At 39.0% G+C, this 20,485-nt stretch overlaps 1 protein-coding gene and 1 long non-coding RNA gene across 2 annotated transcripts; one reads left to right on the plus strand and one right to left on the minus strand.

Moving 5' to 3' along the window:
* Positions 1 to 214: 214 nt before the first annotated feature.
* LOC109044371 (cathepsin B-like cysteine proteinase 4) lies at positions 215 to 15,455 on the minus strand. Its single transcript, XM_019062078.2, has 7 exons — positions 15,298 to 15,455; positions 9,934 to 10,054; positions 3,908 to 4,174; positions 2,552 to 2,743; positions 1,738 to 1,939; positions 1,151 to 1,267; positions 215 to 621 (listed from the first exon to the last, which is right to left on the minus strand). The coding sequence occupies exons 2-7, from the start codon at positions 10,030 to 10,032 to the stop codon at positions 398 to 400; spliced, it is 1,101 nt and encodes a 366-aa protein (XP_018917623.2). The 5' UTR covers positions 10,033 to 10,054; positions 15,298 to 15,455; the 3' UTR covers positions 215 to 397.
* Positions 10,626 to 14,771, plus strand: LOC140224195 (uncharacterized). The gene is made up of 2 exons (XR_011899446.1): positions 10,626 to 13,281; positions 13,955 to 14,771. It is a non-coding gene; the product is annotated as an uncharacterized lncRNA (long non-coding RNA).
* Positions 15,456 to 20,485: the final 5,030 nt, after the last annotated feature.

Here is a 20,485-nt window from a genome sequence, read left to right on the forward strand (position 1 = left end):
CTTTATTTACGGAATGATACGAAATTGGGTTCACTTAGGGTGTTTTTATCCTTTATCTCAGTTTACGGCTGTGGAATAGCAAGAATATATAAGGGAATGTGACTCATCCTAGCCCCACCCCCCTCCAACAAAAGTAAAAATACCACCCCACAAAATTGTCTTTTTTAGATGTCGGTATACCCTTCGGAGAGAATCAAAATGAGAACAAAAAAAGTATTTTGAAATTGTGTAATCCTGAATGAATTTATTGTCAAGAACAGGAATATAAACATTCAATCACCTTTAATATTTGTTCTCATCGAGAATACTATACCGATGACAAGGTTACCTTGCCACATTTCTGAAGGAAACAGTTGATGTAAAATTCCTGCTACGTTTTGATCGTTTAAAAAGTAAATTAGAGAGGATCGTATGTTCCGGCTGTCACAACCCATTCCGACCATATGTAGTTGACACCACGTAGAATTTTGAAGATTTTTCCGTCGGCCCAGTTGTCCCACGAGTTGACCGCCAGCCAGTAGGGCAACGTTTGGTTCCCTACCTCTTCTTTACCCCAACCGATGATTTTGAAGTACTTATCCCATGCCACAACAGTTGTGTTGCCTCCCTTCCAGTACCACCCTGAAACAGCGGAATGTCAAGTTGTATCTGTCGCAGGCAATTAGTCAGATCAGTTTGCAGTTTGATTCATCAGTTGATAGGTACTTGAATCGAATTTCGGGTCCTATATGACTGAATACTTCAATGACCTGGCTCGAAAATTTTGGTGTGTAAATTGACCGAAGTTTTTTTTCTCTCCGTGTATTTTCCAAACGGAAAGTTTTTTTTAAATGTGATTTAAAGCAAAAATGGGTTGAATCCATAATATATATTTGTTAAAACTGTCATTTTCTCGAGAGAAAGTGCATACGTGTTACTTTAGTTAGACTCTAATCTCACTAGCAAACGCGCGTAGTATTTTCGAGGGCTGTGAGCATCATGATATTTTGTTTCTCTGAATGTTCAATTGATTTTTCTTAATAATGATCAGTTCTTTGACCACAAGATATATGTGTTAGAGAATATTTGAGTCTATGCACTTTCGATGCGGTGATTGAGGATTACCCTAAAACTGAAAATCTTGAAATAAAATATGAGTCCCATGTTTTACCTCTTTTGTGATCGAACAAGTCGCTGTACATAATTATACTTGAAACAACGGGTCCGTTAGCGAAAATTTCACTCCTAATCTGATACTCATTCGTAGATGTAAAGTAATAAGTCGTGACTGGAAAACAAATCGAGAAGAAATAATTAGAAAATAGTCATTCTTCAAGAACGAAATCGCTCGACAATCTGCTGATTGTAAGTGCAAAAATGCAGATGAATGAAACGGACGCAGAGGATAGGAAAGATTGCGACCGATACTCCTTGGGATAAGGATTTTCTGGTGCGATATTTTTCAGTTTTAAACAAGACGAGTTTTTGGTGACTTTGAAATTTAATTAAATAAAACATGAAAAAATACAGATTTTCTAATTTTTTACATACTTTAAAAAATTAACTTTAAAAACACGCAACAGCTCCATTCCTTCATATTCAAAGCAAAATAAAATTGCGAGCACGAGAAAGCGTGATTTCATGCTAAAGTGTTGAGTTGAGAAAAAATGAACAATAAATCTTCATGGTTGTTGAATGCATCTACTCCAATGAAAGAAGCTTACAATTAGTCAAGAATAAGACAAAAGCATAACTTACATTTTTTGAAATCTTTTTCAAGAGGCGTCTTGTATTTTTTATTCGTGCATTTAGTCGCACAATCATGATCGTATGGCATCTCTTGGTCGCATGGCTTCACTTTATCCTTTTTGCTTAGCTTCATTTCGTGCTTGTGTTTTGGTGAACTTATGTACTGAGTGATCGTATGCTTGCATGGGGCGTGTTCATATGGTAAACATCCCTGTTATGGACAAAACAAGTAAACTAGTTCAATATTCATTAGTCCACCTGGCACGGTCGATACGAAATATAAAGTTTGCGGCGCGATCTTAGGTCGACGGTAGGATGCAACTATTCAAGCTCCATGGACGTGCGTGTTGCATACTTAAAAACTGAAGGCGCTTTGGTCCTGTTTGCCCTTTAAGTGATGCACAAAGACACGGCTGCATATATGTTATTCTTAATATTCCTAAAATTTCTCTGATTCTTTTCGGGAGAGCGCGTGTTGGGTGAATGTCACGCGGCGACCCGAGATACGTTATTTTGGAATTAGATCCAAGGTACATGTTTTAAACTGTTTGGTCATTGATATTTATGATTTTTAACATCACCACCAAAATTTGTGATTAGAGTTCGCTCTTAAGATTGTAAGTTTTTGTAAAAAGCTAATAAGTATTTAATAAGAGAGAGGAATGTCTCAAAAGGGGGCAAAAAAAGAAAAAGAAAATAATCCATCGCAAAATAAATCCATTTAAGAACTTCGGTAAATACGCATTTCTCTCAAATTCTCTTCTCAAAAAGTGCTTTCGCTCTCATTTAACCAAGTCTTTAAACTATTGCAGAATTTACTCACTGAGTTAGATTGGTGTTTACCACCGGTCGGTGTGCCAACTCGGACAGCGTTTTTCCAGGCAGGCCAGATATTCGGGCTCTTGGTGCAGAAGACGGAACAGCCAGCATGGTACTCAGAGGAAAGTTTTTCCTTGTGGGTGCCGTTCGTGAAAATACAATATCTGTCCGTTGCGATCGCTGACACAACGACATGCTGTTTTCAAACCAAAAAAGGGAAAACAATTTAATCAAGAATATTGTGCTGCATTGAAAGCTCAAAAAAAGGAAAAAAGAAAAGGAAGAGACTATGGGGATTTGAAAAATGTTAATTTGTAATTGTTCTGGAGGATTTTAGTCAGGAGTCCCCTCGTTGTTTTTTGCTAGTAAAACTTACCTTTAGGATTTCGTTAATCAATCATTTACCTAAGTGGACTACATTTAATTGCAACCAGGAGCTACAATTTCCTTCGCAGTTTCGTAGTAACGTAAATGCCATTAGTTTCTTCACGCTTATAAGTGTTTTTACGGATGAGCCAGGAATTGTAGTTCATATTTGCAAATGTGGCCCAAAGCATACTCTGATTTACTGTTTACGCGTTTCAATGATGGGTCCAATGTCTTAGACCCTAAACCTGCCTACGGTTGCTTTCTCATTAGACTTTGCTGTAGGCGGATCCACCCACTTCGAACAGGAGCACAAAGTGGGGTCGGTGGGCTTCATCCACAAAATTTTCGAAATTTCAAAACGCATCGAATATTTGGTTTCAGTCAATTTTGTCATGAATCTGAGAATCCCTCCTTCTTCTTTTCTCCGTCCCTTCCTTCTTTCTTTCTTACCATTTTTTGCTTTTTTTTTCGGACAAATGGGGGTGACGCACGCCCCCTCCCTGGACCCACCCATGGACGCAACAAGTGTTGCACCGAACAGCTGAACTTCATGAGAGAACTTCATATCAGATATTTCCCGCACTAGCGAGGAAACTCTACGCAATGCATACGACAACTTCGCTCTGATCTTATGATCACCAACTCGCGTTTATACTCGAAACTATTCACCGCGGATTCATCTTCACAAACTTCATGCGTGGGACCCGAAGTTGAGGTCGCATGGATCTCTGAAGTTTTCGGATCGCGCATCCGAAAACTTGAGGTCCAGCTGCCGAAGTTCGGGTCGAACATCTGAAGCACTTCAGTACGTACCGAAGTACTTCCGACGTGTGAACCGAACCCTTCGGTAAGTACCGGAGTGCTTCAGATGCTCGACCCGAACTTCGTCAGCTAGACCTCAAGTTTTCGGATGCGCGATCCGAGAACTTCAGAGATCCGCACGACCTCAACTTCGGGTCTCAAGCACGAAGTTTTTTCTCCGTGTACATACCGCGTCCGTGAAGCAAGCTCCTTCGTCGTCGATGTCGCTGAACAAGTGTGCGCACTCCTTGTACTTATCCCTGATGTCGAACGTCTGCGGGACGACTGTTGGCCAGCGCGTGTCGCCCGTTTTGCGGATGATGTGCGTGGCGCCCGGCTCGATGTGATTCCTCAACTTCTCCCGCACCATCTCCTCCGTGACCTCCATCTCCGGGTGCATCTTCCGCAGGGATGCCGTTCCCTTCTTCACCATTGACTCCACGCTCTCCAGCTCGAACTGAAACCAGGCACGAAAAAGTAGAAACACACAAATCATTGGCGGATCTACACGGAGAACAAAACTTCGTGCGTGGGACCCGAAGTTGAGGTCATATGGATCTCTGAAGTTTTCTGATCACGCATCCGAAAACTTGAGGTCCAGCTGCCGAAGTTCGGGTCAGACATCGAGGCACTTCGGTTTGTACCGGAGTACTTCAGATGTGTGACCCGAACCCTTCGGTATATATCGAAGTACTTCAGATGTCTGACCGGAACTTCGGCAGCTGAACCTCAAGTTTTTAGATACGTGATCCGGAAACTTCAGAGATCCATATGACCTCAACTTCGGGTCCCACGCACGAAGTTTTTTTCTCCGTATAGTAAATTGGCAACATTTTCTTTTCTCCATTTATACCTATTTTTTTTTTTATTTTTTTTATTTTTTTTATTATTTGTACAAAAGTTATAATATGTACAGAATGTTTTTAGATGTAAGATACATCTTTAAAAAACTTGGGTTTAACTTATAAGATAAACTTATACTAGGTTACACACATTTTTATATGGAGAGAAATACAACCTCTGAAAAATGAGGAGGGAAAAATAAAACAATTTTGCTTCAAAGTAAAAATGTCTTTTTGCTTTGACATGGAATGCGGGTGACCGAACCCGGTCAAATGCCCAAGAGCCCCTGATTGCGTTCGAAGAGCACAAGGAGGCCCGTCAGTTTAAAAGAAGGATAATTTTGAGAACCCCTGAATTCCAAGCTCGTGGGGTTTGCGACGTTTTAATCTTCGGGTGCATTGGTCCTTTTCCAGAAGCGCAAGCGCTTCTGGGTTGGGATGCCTATGCAGCCTAGTTTCGTAAGAGTTGTACATTTTTGTTATGTAGTCCTCTACAGAATCAATGTTGAGGTCGGCGCGAATATCCGCGTTCCTCTCATACCATCTGGCTTTTGAAATGCTTCGTAATATTTTCATTTGTATGACTTCTATCTTTTTTAAATTTGACTTGGCTGCACAGCCCCACAACTGGCAGCCATAACTCCAAACCGGCCTCAACATTGACTTGTAGAGGAGCAGTTTGGTTTCTAGAGATAACTTGGATTTGCGGCCAATCAGCCACTGCATATCATGAAATTTAAGTCTTAATTGCTCGACTTTTTTCTTTATGTGTGCACCCCACTTGAGCCTGGAATCCAGGTGGAGGCCGAGATATCGGGCGACTGTGTCGCGAGGGATTTCAGAGTTTCCTAAGTGAAGAGGAATATGAGTAAATGGCCTGTTGGTAAATACAATTTCTACCGATTTAGACGCATTTAATTTGGTCTTATCTTTGTTTGTCCATTTATTAATCCTGTTTAGGTGGGATTGAGCGTTAAAACGTGCCTCCCTGTAGCTTTTCGACGCTGCTAGCACAAGCGTATCATCGGCATAAACTCCCAGTTTCCCCCCTCTCCCAGACTGCGGGATGTCTGTGGTGAAAAGGGAATAGAGAAGGGGGGAAAGACAGGAACCCTGCGGAACTCCTGCCCTTATTGGTCTGAAACTTGAGGTGGTATTTTCATATCGCACTCTAAATTGTCTACCTGATAAAAATGAAGACAGGAGTTCAACATGGTTACATGGGAGCATTTTGTAGAGTTTTCCGATGAGGCGCTCGTGCCAGACGCGATCAAATGCCTGCGCTACATCAAGAAAAACCGCCACACAGTATTCTCCCTTTTCCAGGGAGTCTTCTATAAATTTAGTTATTCTATGAAGTTGATCAATTGTAGAATGTTTCGCTCGGAAACCAAATTGGGCGTCGATTATTAGATTTTGCTTGCCAACTATCTCGTTCAATCTCTTAATGTACAGTTTTTCAAAGAGTTTGCCGATAACAGGCAACAACGAAATTGGCCTGTAAGATGCAGCCTCTGTAGGAGGTTTGTCTGGTTTTAAGAGGACGAAGATTTCCGCTATCTTCCATTGAGAGGGAATATATTTGCATCTAATGACAGCATTAAAGATTGAGACCAATTTCATTATTGCCCTGTTAGGCAAGTTCTTCAAAATCAGTCCTGAGATTTTATCAAATCCAGGTGCTTTGTTTGCCTTAATTTTACCTTTTATCTCTTTAATGATTTCTGAGGGAGATATGGTTTTTATTTTTATTGGTGGGATTTTTTTGATTTTTCGGGGTTTCAATGTGGACACTTCCCCTTCATTCTGCAAATCTGAGTCAGAACTGCCGGTGGAAACATCAGAGTCAGATAGTGTTTCCAGGTCTTCGTGCGGTTGAAAAGCGGCTTCAAAGTGATCAGCTAAAACCTCTGCTTTTTCAGCATCTGTATTTGCCCATGTATTGTCAGGTTTGCTGATTGGGAATTTTAACTGTTTTGGCCTTTTTAAATATTTTGTGGCTGCCCATAAAGAGTAGTTTTTATCTGCTGACGGAGACAAGGAGTTAATAAATTTTTTAAATTTGTAATTTAAAAATTCTTGTGTTCTTTTCTTTACTATTGCATTTAATCTGTTAAATTTTGAATTGTCTTCAGGAAAATGGGTGAAATTTGCTTTTCTTTTGGTTTTTCTTTTTAAACGAATAAGCTTTAGAAGTTCCTTTGGGATAGCGTAAGGTTTTATGTTATTTACAGCTACAGGTGTATTGGCTGCTGCACAGGATCTGATATTTTCCACCAGCAGCTCCGACTCCCTGTCAATATCTTCTGGAGTGAGGACTGGAACGCTGTTGTCAATTAAATTTTCTAGATCTAACCTGAAATTTTTCCAATCTGTTCTTTTAGAGCAAATTGAGGGGGGACGATTATCAAGGATTGGAGTAGTAAAAATCTCCAGAATGATTTTTGCATGACCTTTTTCCATAGACATTAAGGTATCACATGAGACGTGGTCAATAAGATTTATGTTTTTAAAAACAAAAAAGTCTATTAGATCAGGTTGGTGGCCTGGATTAGTGGGAAAATTTGTCGGTTTTCCGGGGGATATAAAATTCCCGCCAACCAAATTAACTGCTTCTAGGAGTGATACGCCTTTAGGGTTATCTCTCCTGGATCCCCATCGAGGATTTTTAGCGTTCCAATCCCCACCGATCAGATACTTTGGGCCTAATTCCTCCAAAAACTCAGTGTAATCCTCAGTTGAGAGGATGTTACGGGGTGGAGTGTATATTGAGGCTATGTTGAAAGAGTCTAATTCAGTTTGCACGTTTACGATTACAACTTGAAAAGCATTTGTCTCTATCATCTTGATAAGATTGTGAGTAATGTTTTCTTTAATTAAAATGGAAGACCCACCTCTGTGCTTATTTGCTGGATGAAATGAGTTAAACATTTTATATCCAGCAAAATACCTTAAATACCCGAAGTTGAGGTCATATGGATCTCTGAAGTTTTCTGATCACGCATCCGAAAACTTGAGGTCCAGCTGCCGAAGTTCGGGTCAGACATCGAGGCACTTCGGTTTGTACCGGAGTACTTCAGATGTGTGACCCGAACCCTTCGGTATATATCGAAGTACTTCAGATGTCTGACCGGAACTTCGGCAGCTGAACCTCAAGTTTTTAGATACGTGATCCGGAAACTTCAGAGATCCATATGACCTCAACTTCGGGTCCCACGCACGAAGTTTTTTTCTCCGTATAGTAAATTGGCAACATTTTCTTTTCTCCATTTATACCTATGGGAATGTATCGATTCTTGGAAAGGCCAGGTGCTCCAACAAGAATCGATTATTTAGCATAGGTTTAAATTGAGGAAATCCGGTGTTGCCAAACTGCTGAATCCGCCTCTGACGCATAGAAAATGAGGAGAGCACAACCAGAAACAAGGAGAGACACTCATTTAGTATCCTGTTGGCGACAGGTTGAAACTTTTACGTACAAGGACTCACCACTCCCTTATGGACAACTGAACGTATTTATGACAAAAGAAAGCAGAAATGGTTGGATAGATGGAGTGTGCTTGTTAGTTGACGGCCGTAAGAATGAATGGGAACTTATAAGGCGCCAGTGACGTCACTAGCGACGACGGGGACGAGGGGATTCGAGTTGACGTCATTTAACTCCTGAGCCCTGTCCAGTGGATGCTTTGGTTCAACTGTAGCAAGCTGTGCACACTTTGAACAACACAGGGCGAGAATGAAACAATGCTTGATAGAGCAGTCTGCTGAAGCCGTTCTAGTGCGCGACTTGACCCACGCAGGGTATTACCTTTCTTGTGGCCAAGCAGTTCAAACCCATTACTAATTTACAATAAAAACGTCAATTTCTTAGCTGGAAGTTGATTTCAATAGTTTTTTTTGCGCGAATCGTGTTTTACGTGAAATTCTGGTGAGGAATCGTGTACGAGAGTGCTTAAAGTACCTTGTTTAATAGTACATTCAGTCTAAAAAAGCGAACGTAGAGAACTTCCCTAACTTTTCTCGGAAAAAATATTTTATCGGGAGAAACGAGGCAACAACGTTGGAATGTCCATACGACGTAAAAAGGCAACATAGGTCTTTTAAGCCCCATTATTCGAAGCTGTGATTTATCCAACGCGAGTTCGAATAATCTCGCCAAACACAGTGTGGCCCACGTTAAACGCATATTAGCGCCTGCAAAACTGCATGAATACTTCTCGCATTGCGCCAAACGCACTGCGATGGGTCAGATGGCGTGGAACGCTGGAACGCATATTAGTGCCTAAAAGACTGCAGGAATACTTCACGCATTGCGCACACAGCACGGGGTGCTCGGTTTAATTGTTGTTATTTCTCGGTGCCAGACCCACCATCCGCGGTGCGGTGGATACAATATTAAACGGAGATATAACGCAAGCCTGGAATCCTTGAGAGATCGTGGAGACTTTCCTGCTTTCTGTTAATTTTCCCATAATTAAATATTCCTCATTGCACCCCATCCACAACGCTGTTAGCATATTTTGGTACTTAGTTCCTTTTGATTTAATTGAAAATCCCACATTTCCATTGTGTTAAAGGGAACCACCTTTTTTACATTGTGTCTTATGCAGCTTCCTAGAGCACACTCTATCTTTCTCACCCGTCTCTAGTTCCTTTTAGCATAAATACGTCCAAGTATCCAAGTATATTGAAATCATAATCATCTTACCCATTACATGAATGATGAGCTTCGGGTAACATAATAAGCCTTGCAAAATGAAATACTCAACTCGTTGTTAAGCATCCACCTAGAAGATAGGTCAAAAGTTGAATTTTGGAGTGTCAAAAGTAAAAGCTTTCACCACTGATAAGGTACCCATCATTTGTCTATATTTGTCTCTGAGTATAACGAAGCTAGATTCATCAATTTTTTTCAAATGTATCTTCCTGTAAGAATTTTTGACTCAAGATTAAATTATCGACATCAACAGAGACAAAGAGAGAACGTTATTTAACCTCTTGGCGAGAGGTGGACACTTCTAATTTCGCGTATTCAACACCTCCTCACGGACAATGATAAGGCGGCCTACAGTCATCTCTCTTTTTTCAGCTGCTGTCCCAGCCACTAGGTGGATGAAAAGCTTCGGGTAACGTGATGAGCGAATTCCCCCCTTCCTTCAGGCAAAAATTCTGGTTACGCCACTGTCACATGTCGTGAGTGCTGGTGGTTTAAAGTTTTTCGATAAACAAATGCGTTCCCAGCAAATTATGGTATATCTTTAGTGTAACTTTTTAAAATTCATCTCTCCATCTCTCCCCACCCCCTTGTTCCCTTATTCCCCGCAAAATAATAAAAATACATGCGGACCACGAGGTTTAGGATTGTTCTACTTACGGACCAAGTTGGATGCTTTTTCATTAATTCTGATATGCTTTCCATGCTAGTAACATCCTGAAGGACCATCAAAAGCAGAAACGGAACCGCCCTCAACATTTTTGAAACTTTTATACTTCCTCTGCAACAAACAATTGTAACTTTCAACCACAGTTAAATCATAGCGAAAGCCGCTTGGGTATAAAATTAAGTGACTTTGAGTAACAGAAAAAGCTTACAGTTCAAAAATTATAATTTATTCCCTCGTAAAAATTGTAAACACATTACGGTAAATATCGGAAATTTCCATGAGCTTATCCTTGATAAGAGGCCTGCGTTTTTGTTTACGTTTAAATCAAACTTTCCACCTGCAATGAAACCCAAAATTGAAGTAGGTCCAATCAGCCGCTTCACACAAACGCATCGGCAAGCATATACAACTTAACCTTCTTTGAAATTACGTGTTCGTAACAACGCATATTTTGGTTTTTAAATATGTAACTACTTTCCTGTGTCATAATGTTGCAAATTTTTATGAAAATTTTCGGTTTTTGAAAAATTTATAATCTTATTTTGAAATTTTGGGACTCTATGTATTTACGAAAACCACGGCATGGATCTGCGTCCCAAAAAATCCGACATCGGAAATGAATTCATGCAATAGAGAACTAAATTAAAAAGTTCAAAACGACGAGAAAATTATTTTATCCTTAAGCATAAAGAAAATCGTTTTGACAAACTTTTGCCTAAACAACATGACTCAAGCTGAGTTAAGCTGAATGTCGAGCGAAAGTTTGAACCAACGAACATAAATGAAAATCCTTAATTTTTCTTTGACGTGCAACGTTCCGACATTGTTAATGTGTTCCTGTACACAGAATTTTCCGAAAAGTTTTGACAAGAGGGTACGTAATTTTCGCTGATAAGTTTTTCCTGGTGGTTTATTACGTACATGTTATTTTTTTATTTTTGAAAACCTTCCAGGAATTTTTGACTTTACTACCTCTTTTCTAAATTTAAAAGTCCCGCCATCAGCGTTGATGTGCCATTCATTTTATTTCATTTGCTCTGAATCATTTTGAAATGTTTGCATGAAGCCCTCAAAAAAATAACCTCGGCTTTTGTTAAAATGATGACATAATTCTCTAGTTTTTGGCTATCACCATCGCGAATATTCAAGGAAAGTGAGTTTTTGACAAGAGGCTCATTCGAGGAAAAATCCTCAAGTTATCGATTTCCAACGCACTGCTATGGTGACGTCGATAGAGATTAAACTGGATTAATCTCTTCAGATATTTCAGCACGTTTCATAACCGGCTGTTCGGATTGTCAATTCATTCTTGACTTCTGTATGTGATTCAAGCGTTAGCTGAAACTGTTGATTATCTAAATTTCTTAAGCTATACAGCTTAAGCTTAGCTTAGCTTATGTGTTGTGGACTTCTTAATGAACTATCAGGTGTAATCTGTGTGCGCTTTTAAGCTAAAGCCAATCATACTCCAGAAAATCCACGAGAAAAGCGTCCAAGAGGAAAATTGCCAACAACTGAATCATTAAAAAACAGTATTAATCACGCTTTAGTTGATAATTCAATCCCAAAGCGCAAAGCAATTTTTCGTTTATAATCAGCAAATTACTCTCAACGATGCGCTCTCGTTGCAACGTAGTAAAAAATTCTTAAAGATATTGATACATTGAAAGGGAAAATCGGGGACTAATGGCTTCATTTGGACAATCTAAAACTATAAAGGAGAGGCCCCAATTTTGTACCCAATGTTTCAGCGACTTCCCGAAGGCGGATTTCCTTGAAACTTTGTACGCATGTGCGGTTCGTGCTGAAGGGGTGCAATTCGTCGTCCGATTTTCGAAATTTTGATTCTAAGGGTTGAAAACACGCTAAAAAAGGGTGACCCGTGTGTTAGAGTGGTGTTCCGCGATCGATCGTCGTCGTCTGGTCGTCGTGGTTTCCCTTCTTTTATTGCGTCTCGATCAGCTGTTTTTTCTGTCTAATTTTGGAGATTCCCAACCGGAGCAGTGTTGCCGAAATCACAAAATCTGTAATTTCACGTTATATTTTCATATGCGTTAAGAATGTTCTGCGTTCATTCTTGAAAGTTGATGTAATTAGAGGATTGTAAATTGTTCGTTCTCGGTCACCTGATGACTCGGCTGCCCGAGGCGTTCGTCGTCATGGATATTCGTCGTTTATGAAGAATTCCGATTTTTTCGTACAGTGCGCGTCGTCTTTTGAATTTTGTTAATATTTGTCGTGTATGAAGAATCCCGAATTTTTAGTAAAGTGCGCGTATTCGTAATATTGAGAATGGATCGGAGTCGAAAACGTGGGCGTCCGGCGAAGCGTGGCAATGTTTCTCGCAATTTATCCGCGCGACGCAAAGTGCGGCATGATGGCTATCTCAGTGAGATAGATAATGTACGACGTAGGGGTGAACAGGGAAATAACCTCAATTCATTTCGGCAGAGCACTGATAATATTATCGAAAATGATTATCCGGAAAATAATTTCGGACTTTTAAATGTGAAGTGCCAGTATTGTGATGGGAAAATTATTGAAATTTTATTTTTCCATCGAGAAGCTGGTCATCATAAAACTTAAATTCTCCATGATTTTCCGTATTCGATTGTAGAAGATTTGGTTCAAAATTTATAGTCGTAAATGTGGATTGTTTCTCATGGAAGAAATGAATTAAGAACGGGAAATTTTGAAACACCGCAATGGAGATACGTGGTTTCGCACTTCAGTCGTGCGATACGGACATCCATGAAGTTTAAAAAATGCATCAAGTCCCCGTCACCGCCGACCAACGCGTTTGTCGATCGAATCAACTACAGGTAGTAATGAACAGGGGGTCAAAACGCCTTCAATTTTTTGAACGCAATACGGACATCCGTCGAAGTTATATAGTTGTATCAAGGCGCCGTAGCAAACGCGTCCCATTGTTTATCGTTACATACGAATATAAGATGAGAGAGGCCAGTCATGATGCCATCAATTGTATACATACATATTTTTGGGCAAAATGAGAGACGACGTTTCTCCTTTTGCGACGTTGCAGACTTCCTTTGAAATTTTATTTTTCTTCCGAGAAGCTGGTTAACAAAAAACTTAAATTCTCCATGATTTTTCGTATGCGATTGCAAAAGATTTGGTTCAAAATTAATAGGCTTAAATGTGGATTGTTTCTCATGGAAGAGATGAATTAAGAACGGGAAATTTTGAAACACCGCAATGGAGATACGTGGTTTCGCACTACAGTCGGTGCGATACGGACATCCATCAAGTTTAAAAAAATGCATCAAGTCCCCGTCACCGCCGACCAACGCGTTTGTCGATCGAATCAACTACAGGTAGTATGAGCAGGGGGTCAAATTGCCTTCAATGGGCCTGTTGCAAACTTTTGCTAGAGAAAAAGCAGCAGAATGAGAATTTTTTTTAGAGCAGAATGAAGAGTTGTTTCCGATAGATAATGCCTCTAAAATCACGATGAGCGCATCGGCAAAGTCTGAAATGCACTCATAAATTCACAATCTGCGTAAGAAATTTGCGTTATTTTGAGCTTCCCGCTTCAAAAACGATACTACTGCACAGGTGAACATTTTGTTAGAGGAGTCGCTCCATCGTCGGCAATATTTATCATGGCCGACGCTTGCGCAGTTCCTCGCGTAATTCGAGGAGAGTTCAAGGTCAATTAAGGCGGGCGAGGAAAATATGAACGTAAACACGCCGATTGTTACATGGTTTAATCCTGTTCAGGTGTTATCTCGTCCCATCACACGTGTTTTGGCGGACTGGCGTCGGCCATGATGAGTATTGTCGCCAATGGAACGACTCCTCTAACAAAATGTTCACCTGTACCGTAGTATCATTTTCGAAACGGGAAGCTCAAAAACCGCAAAAATCTTACGCAGATTGTGAAGTTATGAGTGCATTTCAGACTTTGCCGATGCGCTCATCGTGATTTTTGAGGCATTATCTGCAGGAAACAACTCTTAGTTTTGCTCTAGCAAAAGTTTGCAACAGGCCCATTTTTTGAACGCAATACGGACATCCGTCGAGGTTATATAAGTTGCGAGAGGCCAGTCATAATGCCTTCAATTTTATACATACATAATTTTGGGCAAAATGAGAGACGACGTTTCTTCTTTTGCGACGTTGCAGACTTCCTAAGAAATTTTATTTTTCTTTCGAGAAGCTGGTCAACATAAAACTTAAATTCTCCATGATTTTTCGTATTCAATAACAGAAGATTTCGTTCAAAATTATATGAGCTTTGGAAGCAGACAGAGATGCAAAAGCCATACAACTGTTGTACCTCAAAATGTTGGTCATGAAAATAGGTTTGGAGAAGAGGTCGCGAAGTTGGTCTTCGATTCCAGGCTCGGCAAGTCTGAGAAGACCATTATGACAGCATCTGTTAAAATGGCCGTTCACCTCCTCTTTTTTGAAATGCAAGGCATCACAATACTGGTACTTCACATTTTAAAGTCCGAAATTATTTTCATGAATAATTTAATTTTTCCAGATTATAAATTTAAATTGTTATTAAATGATGATAAATTCAAAATTCCAATTCCAATTTCCAAAATTTCAGAGCATGTTATATCTTCTTTCAAAATTTATTGTCAATTCAAGTTGCTATTCAATTAAAATAAATAACTTAGGTAACTACTTTTTTAGGTCTAGCGCAAGATCTCAAAATGTCTGTCACACTCATGATTTTATATTTTTTAAGTTTATTCTTTGTATGATTTTTCATTTAATGTTTTTAGTGTAGAGTAACATCTCAAAATTTGCCTTTTTTATTTCTTGAAATTAATAAATACATCTTCTTACAACAGTTATTTATTTTTTAATTTCAAGACTGCTGGGTCTATAAATTACTACCATATTTACAAAATTGATACTCGCAAACATGTTTTTTGTTTTTGCTGATGGGTACAACAACAGCCCCCATATGTAAAAATATTTTGTAGCTTCTGAATAATTATATTAAAAAAATATAAATATGGGCATAATAGGTATAGTAAAATATATTAATACAAAAGTTGTTGTTATAACATAGTGTAATTTCATTAATGACGGTTTATCACCGTGCGAAGCACGGGTTGGTTGCTAGTTTTAATTATAAACTCATGTTTCCACTAAGTTTCCTATGAGGTTCACCATTGGGGCAACATGGTTAGACTTAATTTTATCGACTTTTCTTTTGACAGTTCAAATCTGAATATGTTAGAATTCACTGCCGAAAACCTCACGGAGACTAAGTATTTTTAACATGAGTCACATTCTTGACTTTTAAACAGTCAATGCAAAAAACAAACACAAAAAAGAATAAAAAAATATGAAAAATATTTAAAACTTACTTCTCTGCGTTTTTCAGAGGAAAACTTTGATCTAGAACGTCACCACCACTAATGATCTGGTATTTTCCGTAGGGCAAAAAAACAAGCGTGCCCTACGATTTGATACTACTGAATTTTCAGTATTTTTTATTGTGAATCATTTGGTTGTTATCTAAACCCGGATTTAGATAAAACTGAATCGTTCATACTGCCGTTTTACGTAAAAACATCAAGAGACACTTGAGAGTAGTTCTCTCTTCAACCTACTTTCCTCTTTTTATTTTAAGTGATGTATAAGTTGCACTAAAACATAGTTCTTTTCGTGAGGGTCCTACACTGCACCTTACCTAATTTGCGTAACTTTCATAAAGAAGAAAATATCTGTGAAACATCATAGACAAAGCGATAGAAAAAGAGAATAAAGACGGTGTAAGTCTGCAGCCACGTTTCTCGTTTGCGGTGTTTGAAAATCTCCGCCTCTATATAATTTTTTTAAAGGAGAACAAATTGGCAACATTGCTTGAAGTTTTTGCAGAATTTTTTTCCCACAGAGAAGAAAAATCACGGCAGTTTTAAAGAATTGCCGTTGAGTAGTTTTCCGTATAAAAAATAAAGTATGACAAGAAGTCTGCAACCTGAGATAAGTGGTTGCAGACTTACACCGTCGATTTGGAGCGATCCTATCGGTGAAAGCGATTAGTTGCTATGGACAAAAGAGGTAAGTAATAAACTAACAAACAGCAACGGGAGACCCTATAGGCCCACGAAGACCCTTTTGTCCTCTTTTTCTATTGCTTTGTCTATCGATTTCAATAATCAGCCCGCCGGGCGATCTGTGACGAGTGACGGACGCAGCGTGTGTGTTCTTAATCAAGTTATCAAAACCGATCATAATGATGGTTATTAGGGGAGCAATCAGGCCTGGCTCCCGGCTAACGGGATCTCCATCGCGGCTTCAGCGGCCGGGGCCCCATCGATCGGGTTAGAAATGTGACAAGTGGCCACCGCTGATCAATGACGGATTGTTGCGCCCCCCGGCAACGCTCGCCACTAACGCTTAACGCCAGGCGCCTCCGACTAGGCCACTCGCGCTCGTGCGCCCATCTACAGGCTCGTTCATTCATCCTCGTTCACTCGTGGAGTCAAGTTTAAAAAAATAGTTTATGCCGCAGGACGTACGCTCCTTGGCCGCTAAGTGGAGAGATCTTGCAGCTATGATTACGTGTTTTCCCAATGGAAAAAGTGTCCACCCATAAGGGAGATGTTGCATGTGTGAAGGATTTGCGATTTGACCATTGAATATCATGTAAAAGTTTGCGAAAAACACGATGGTGCCACTGGTTTTTCCTGAAATCAACTCCCAAGCTCAAAAAAAGCTCTCAAGTTGAGGCCAAAATGGAGGGGATATCCCACGCTATCCTGAGAGTCCACCTCTACATCAAGACAAACTCTCCATGCAAAGGTAGGGAGCAAGTACATTGACAGGGCTGCCACTTTATTTGGGGACTGAAAACTAAACTAAACTAAAACTGAAAACACGGCAACCCTGCTAATTTATTTGCTCCCTATTTTTGCATGGAGAGTTCGTCTTGATGTAGATGGACTCTCAGGATAGCGTGGGATATCCCCTCCATTTTGGCCTCAACTTGAGAGCTTTTTTTGAGCTTGGGTGTTGATTTCAGAGAAAACCAGTGGCACCATCGTGTTCCTCGCGAACTTTTACATAAGAATCAATAGTCAAATCGCAAATTCCTCACACATGCAACATCTCCATACTCACAGTCTGCGGAAATATTATCGTCGACGGTAAAGCGGGGAGTCAGGAAAGGGTCAATATCTCGCTTTGTAAGGGCGTGATTTAAGCACAAGTTGAGGGAAGAAGCTGCCATAAAGAGTAATTTATCGAGGGAAAAGATGTGAATTTCCAAAAAATCTAACAGGGTTATAAACTTTGCAACTATAATCAGTTGCGTGAAAATGAACCGAGTTCGAATGCGCCAAGTTTGAACCGAGAAAGGGAGTTTTGAATTATTGTTTCTCCACGAGACTCCATGTTAAGGGACATGTTCAATGACTATTTTTACGTTCAATATATTTTATTCTGACGTCGAATTTTGAACAGGAGAGAATGTGTGTTTAGATGGATTACATACCATTTCCGACTCATTTGTTTTTCTAAGATGGGACTTGGTGCGTTTCTGTTTAACCAGGCCAAATCTAGAGTTACTTAAATTAATACAAAAATTAAAGAATAATTCCAATCCAATTCTACCCCAAAAATCATTTTAAGTTTTGAAGATGTCCAAAAATTACTTTTCACGGAATCTCAATCAATTAGTTATCAAATTCGTCCTCCCCAGTTGTTTTTCTCAAAATTGTTCGGTAGTATGTGATTGTAATTGTTGCCCGCACTTCTCATTATAATACAAAAATAAACGAATATCCATCCGGCTGTTCTTTTTCATTTAATAAAAACCCAAACGTTGGTACCAGGGTCACGTGCAACGTATTAAAAGCTCCAAAACTAGGTGAACATGAATCTGAAGTTACTGAAAGTATTAATACAATTCTACACGACGAATCTACACAATTTCTTTCAGTTTTACGGGATGTACCCAGATGCTGCATCACCCTGTGTATCCTGCCAGGGGGAGCGAGTAGCGATCGGGAATGGGAAAGCGCCTTCAATTGACGCCTCCGAAACCCGTAATTCATGAAATTGATCCACTCATAAATGGATTACCACCTCCATTAAAAGCACGCATACGCCTTGTCTTCCGCTAATTGCGTCCATGATACGCACTTGCATCCTTCAACTATCAATCCAAGTTCTGTTTACCGTCAAATTGCTAATAACCTTAACTTGCGCACGGCATATTTGGTTGTGACTCTTACTACCTGTCTACAGATCTCTTGGAAATATTTGAATTTCAACGTCACCGAAAAGAGGGCATTTATCTACCCAAAAAGTTTTAAACGAAAAATAATAAGGTAAATTAGATGAAGCATTGTGATGGACATAAAGCGTGATTTTTCAATCGACTCAATTCCTCAATTACGTCAATTTTATCTCTACCGATTATATGCTACTAAGTTAAATAAATGTAGCTGCATAGAATTTTTTTTAAATTTTTTATTTATTTTATTAATTATTTTAATAATTTTTTTTTTTAAAAAAATGTAATGTGTAAAAATTTATAAGCTTATTTGTTGAGGAATAAAATCAAAATTAAGACTCTCCTTCCATTTTAAAATTCTATCATTAAGTCGGAAATCGTTTCGACTTCCTCTTTTTCTCAATCCTCTTTTTTTTTTGGAGGAAATGTTCTTCTCCTCCTACACATATATTCAAGGGTGTTGACCCTATGGAGGGTTCCAAGTGTTTAAACCTAGGGCTAAAACGGTTGAATTCTAGTGTGATCCAAACGCTTCCAGGACTTTATGTCCACCTACCTTTCGTCCATTAAATAAATGTCCACCGCTATTTATGTCCACTAAACGTTAAGTCCAGTCTTTATTAAGTCCACATGATTTAATGTCCAACCATGAATATGTCCAAAATTGTCCAAATTGTGGACATGTTATGTCCACATTTTTTTCTTCTCATTTAAATGACAGGAACCACCTCAAAAATAAATGCATACTACTACTAGTTAGTTAGTTAGTATATTTTAAGACGTTCAACGTCACAGGCTATTAACGTCTTTACAGAGAATTTTGAAAATGGGAGTATATACGAAAATTTAGATTTTTAAATTAAGAGAGGTGAAGAGTTCCTTCATTCTTAAAAACATTTCATTCATGAATCAAGTCATGAAAGAGAACAGACTCTAAGAGCAGATAAAAACATATGTTCATGTGTACACTGTACGGATATGATAAGATGAAAACCAAAGCGGGAGCCTAGGAAACGCTCCAATGCCAAATTAAACATTTTTCAGTAACAGATGCAGTCAAAATTGAAAGTCCTCTTTAACTAGTTATTTCGTGCGCCTTCAATCTTGTAGGATACTGTGCAACGCCTCTGACGCGAAATAGTTGCTTAAAGCGTTGCGGCGCGGCAGGCAACCAGCGTGACACGCGCATAGGCGCCTACAAACCTAACGGGATACTTCACGCGTTGCGCAATGCGTGAAGTATCCCGTTAGGTTTGTAGGCGCCAGTGCGCGTTCTGCGCTGCTATCACGCCGCTCCGCTCTGTGTTAGGCTCTAATATTTAAACTCGCGGAGTCAGCGTTTTTCAACTCATGATTTTGAAATGTTTGCACTCTCTGCATTGATTATTCCCTTTTAAACTGATGCAAAAGAAATATGTACTACTGGAAAATATAATGTGTTTTTGTTAAATATAATAGTCGTTCCGTGTCAAATTTAATGATTTCCAAAGCATTCAAATTTATTCTTTTATGTTTTGGGCTTTTACTGTGCTGCAGCGTGGTGTAAGCGCAACTAAACGCTCAAAATTGGACGTATTTGACTCAAGAAGGTCGATGTACAAATAAGTTAAAAACAAAAAATTGCGTGCTTCTTAGTTTTTTTCCTCTTTTATTAATTTTTGTATAGTTTCTTTCATCACAACTACGGCTCATTGAGATTCATATCGATGCCATTGCTTGGAAAAAGTTTTACAAATATTTACCACGTTTTAAAAATGTAAATGTTTTTAAAATGAAGTAATCAATTTCATTAAAAAAAAGAATGTGCATTTAAGGCATATTTTATATCGGAAATTTCAAGGATAGAAATGAAACCAAGTATTTACCAAAGACAATTTGAAAAGATGAATCAAAAGAAGAAATTAACATTTCATTTAAAATATGAGTTACGATAACAACACCTCATTCTCTCTTAATTTTCTCATTTCGATATTGTCAATATAATTTTACACACGGACTAAAATATGACGCTTGAATTTGATTTTAGTGGACTTATTACAATATATGTGTGGGCTTTAGAACTGTGGACGTAAAATTGTGGACGAAAGTCTGTGGACGTAAAAAAAGTGGACATAAAGTCGTGTACCATCCGAACATGTTATTATTTTATTTTCTTCGCCTGGTGCATTTAAAATAAGGTTCATTATCGTCCAAAGCTTATAAAGATTTTGACATTTAAAGAATTGTTTTATCAGCCGAGTGTTTGATGGTCATTGTTGATCGAAAGGATACATCACAATTATGTTGGAATACATGCTAGATTGCTCTTCATT

Source organism: Bemisia tabaci, chromosome 3, assembly GCF_918797505.1.
Source record: "Bemisia tabaci chromosome 3, PGI_BMITA_v3".
Classification (NCBI taxonomy): Eukaryota; Metazoa; Arthropoda; class Insecta; order Hemiptera; family Aleyrodidae; genus Bemisia; species Bemisia tabaci.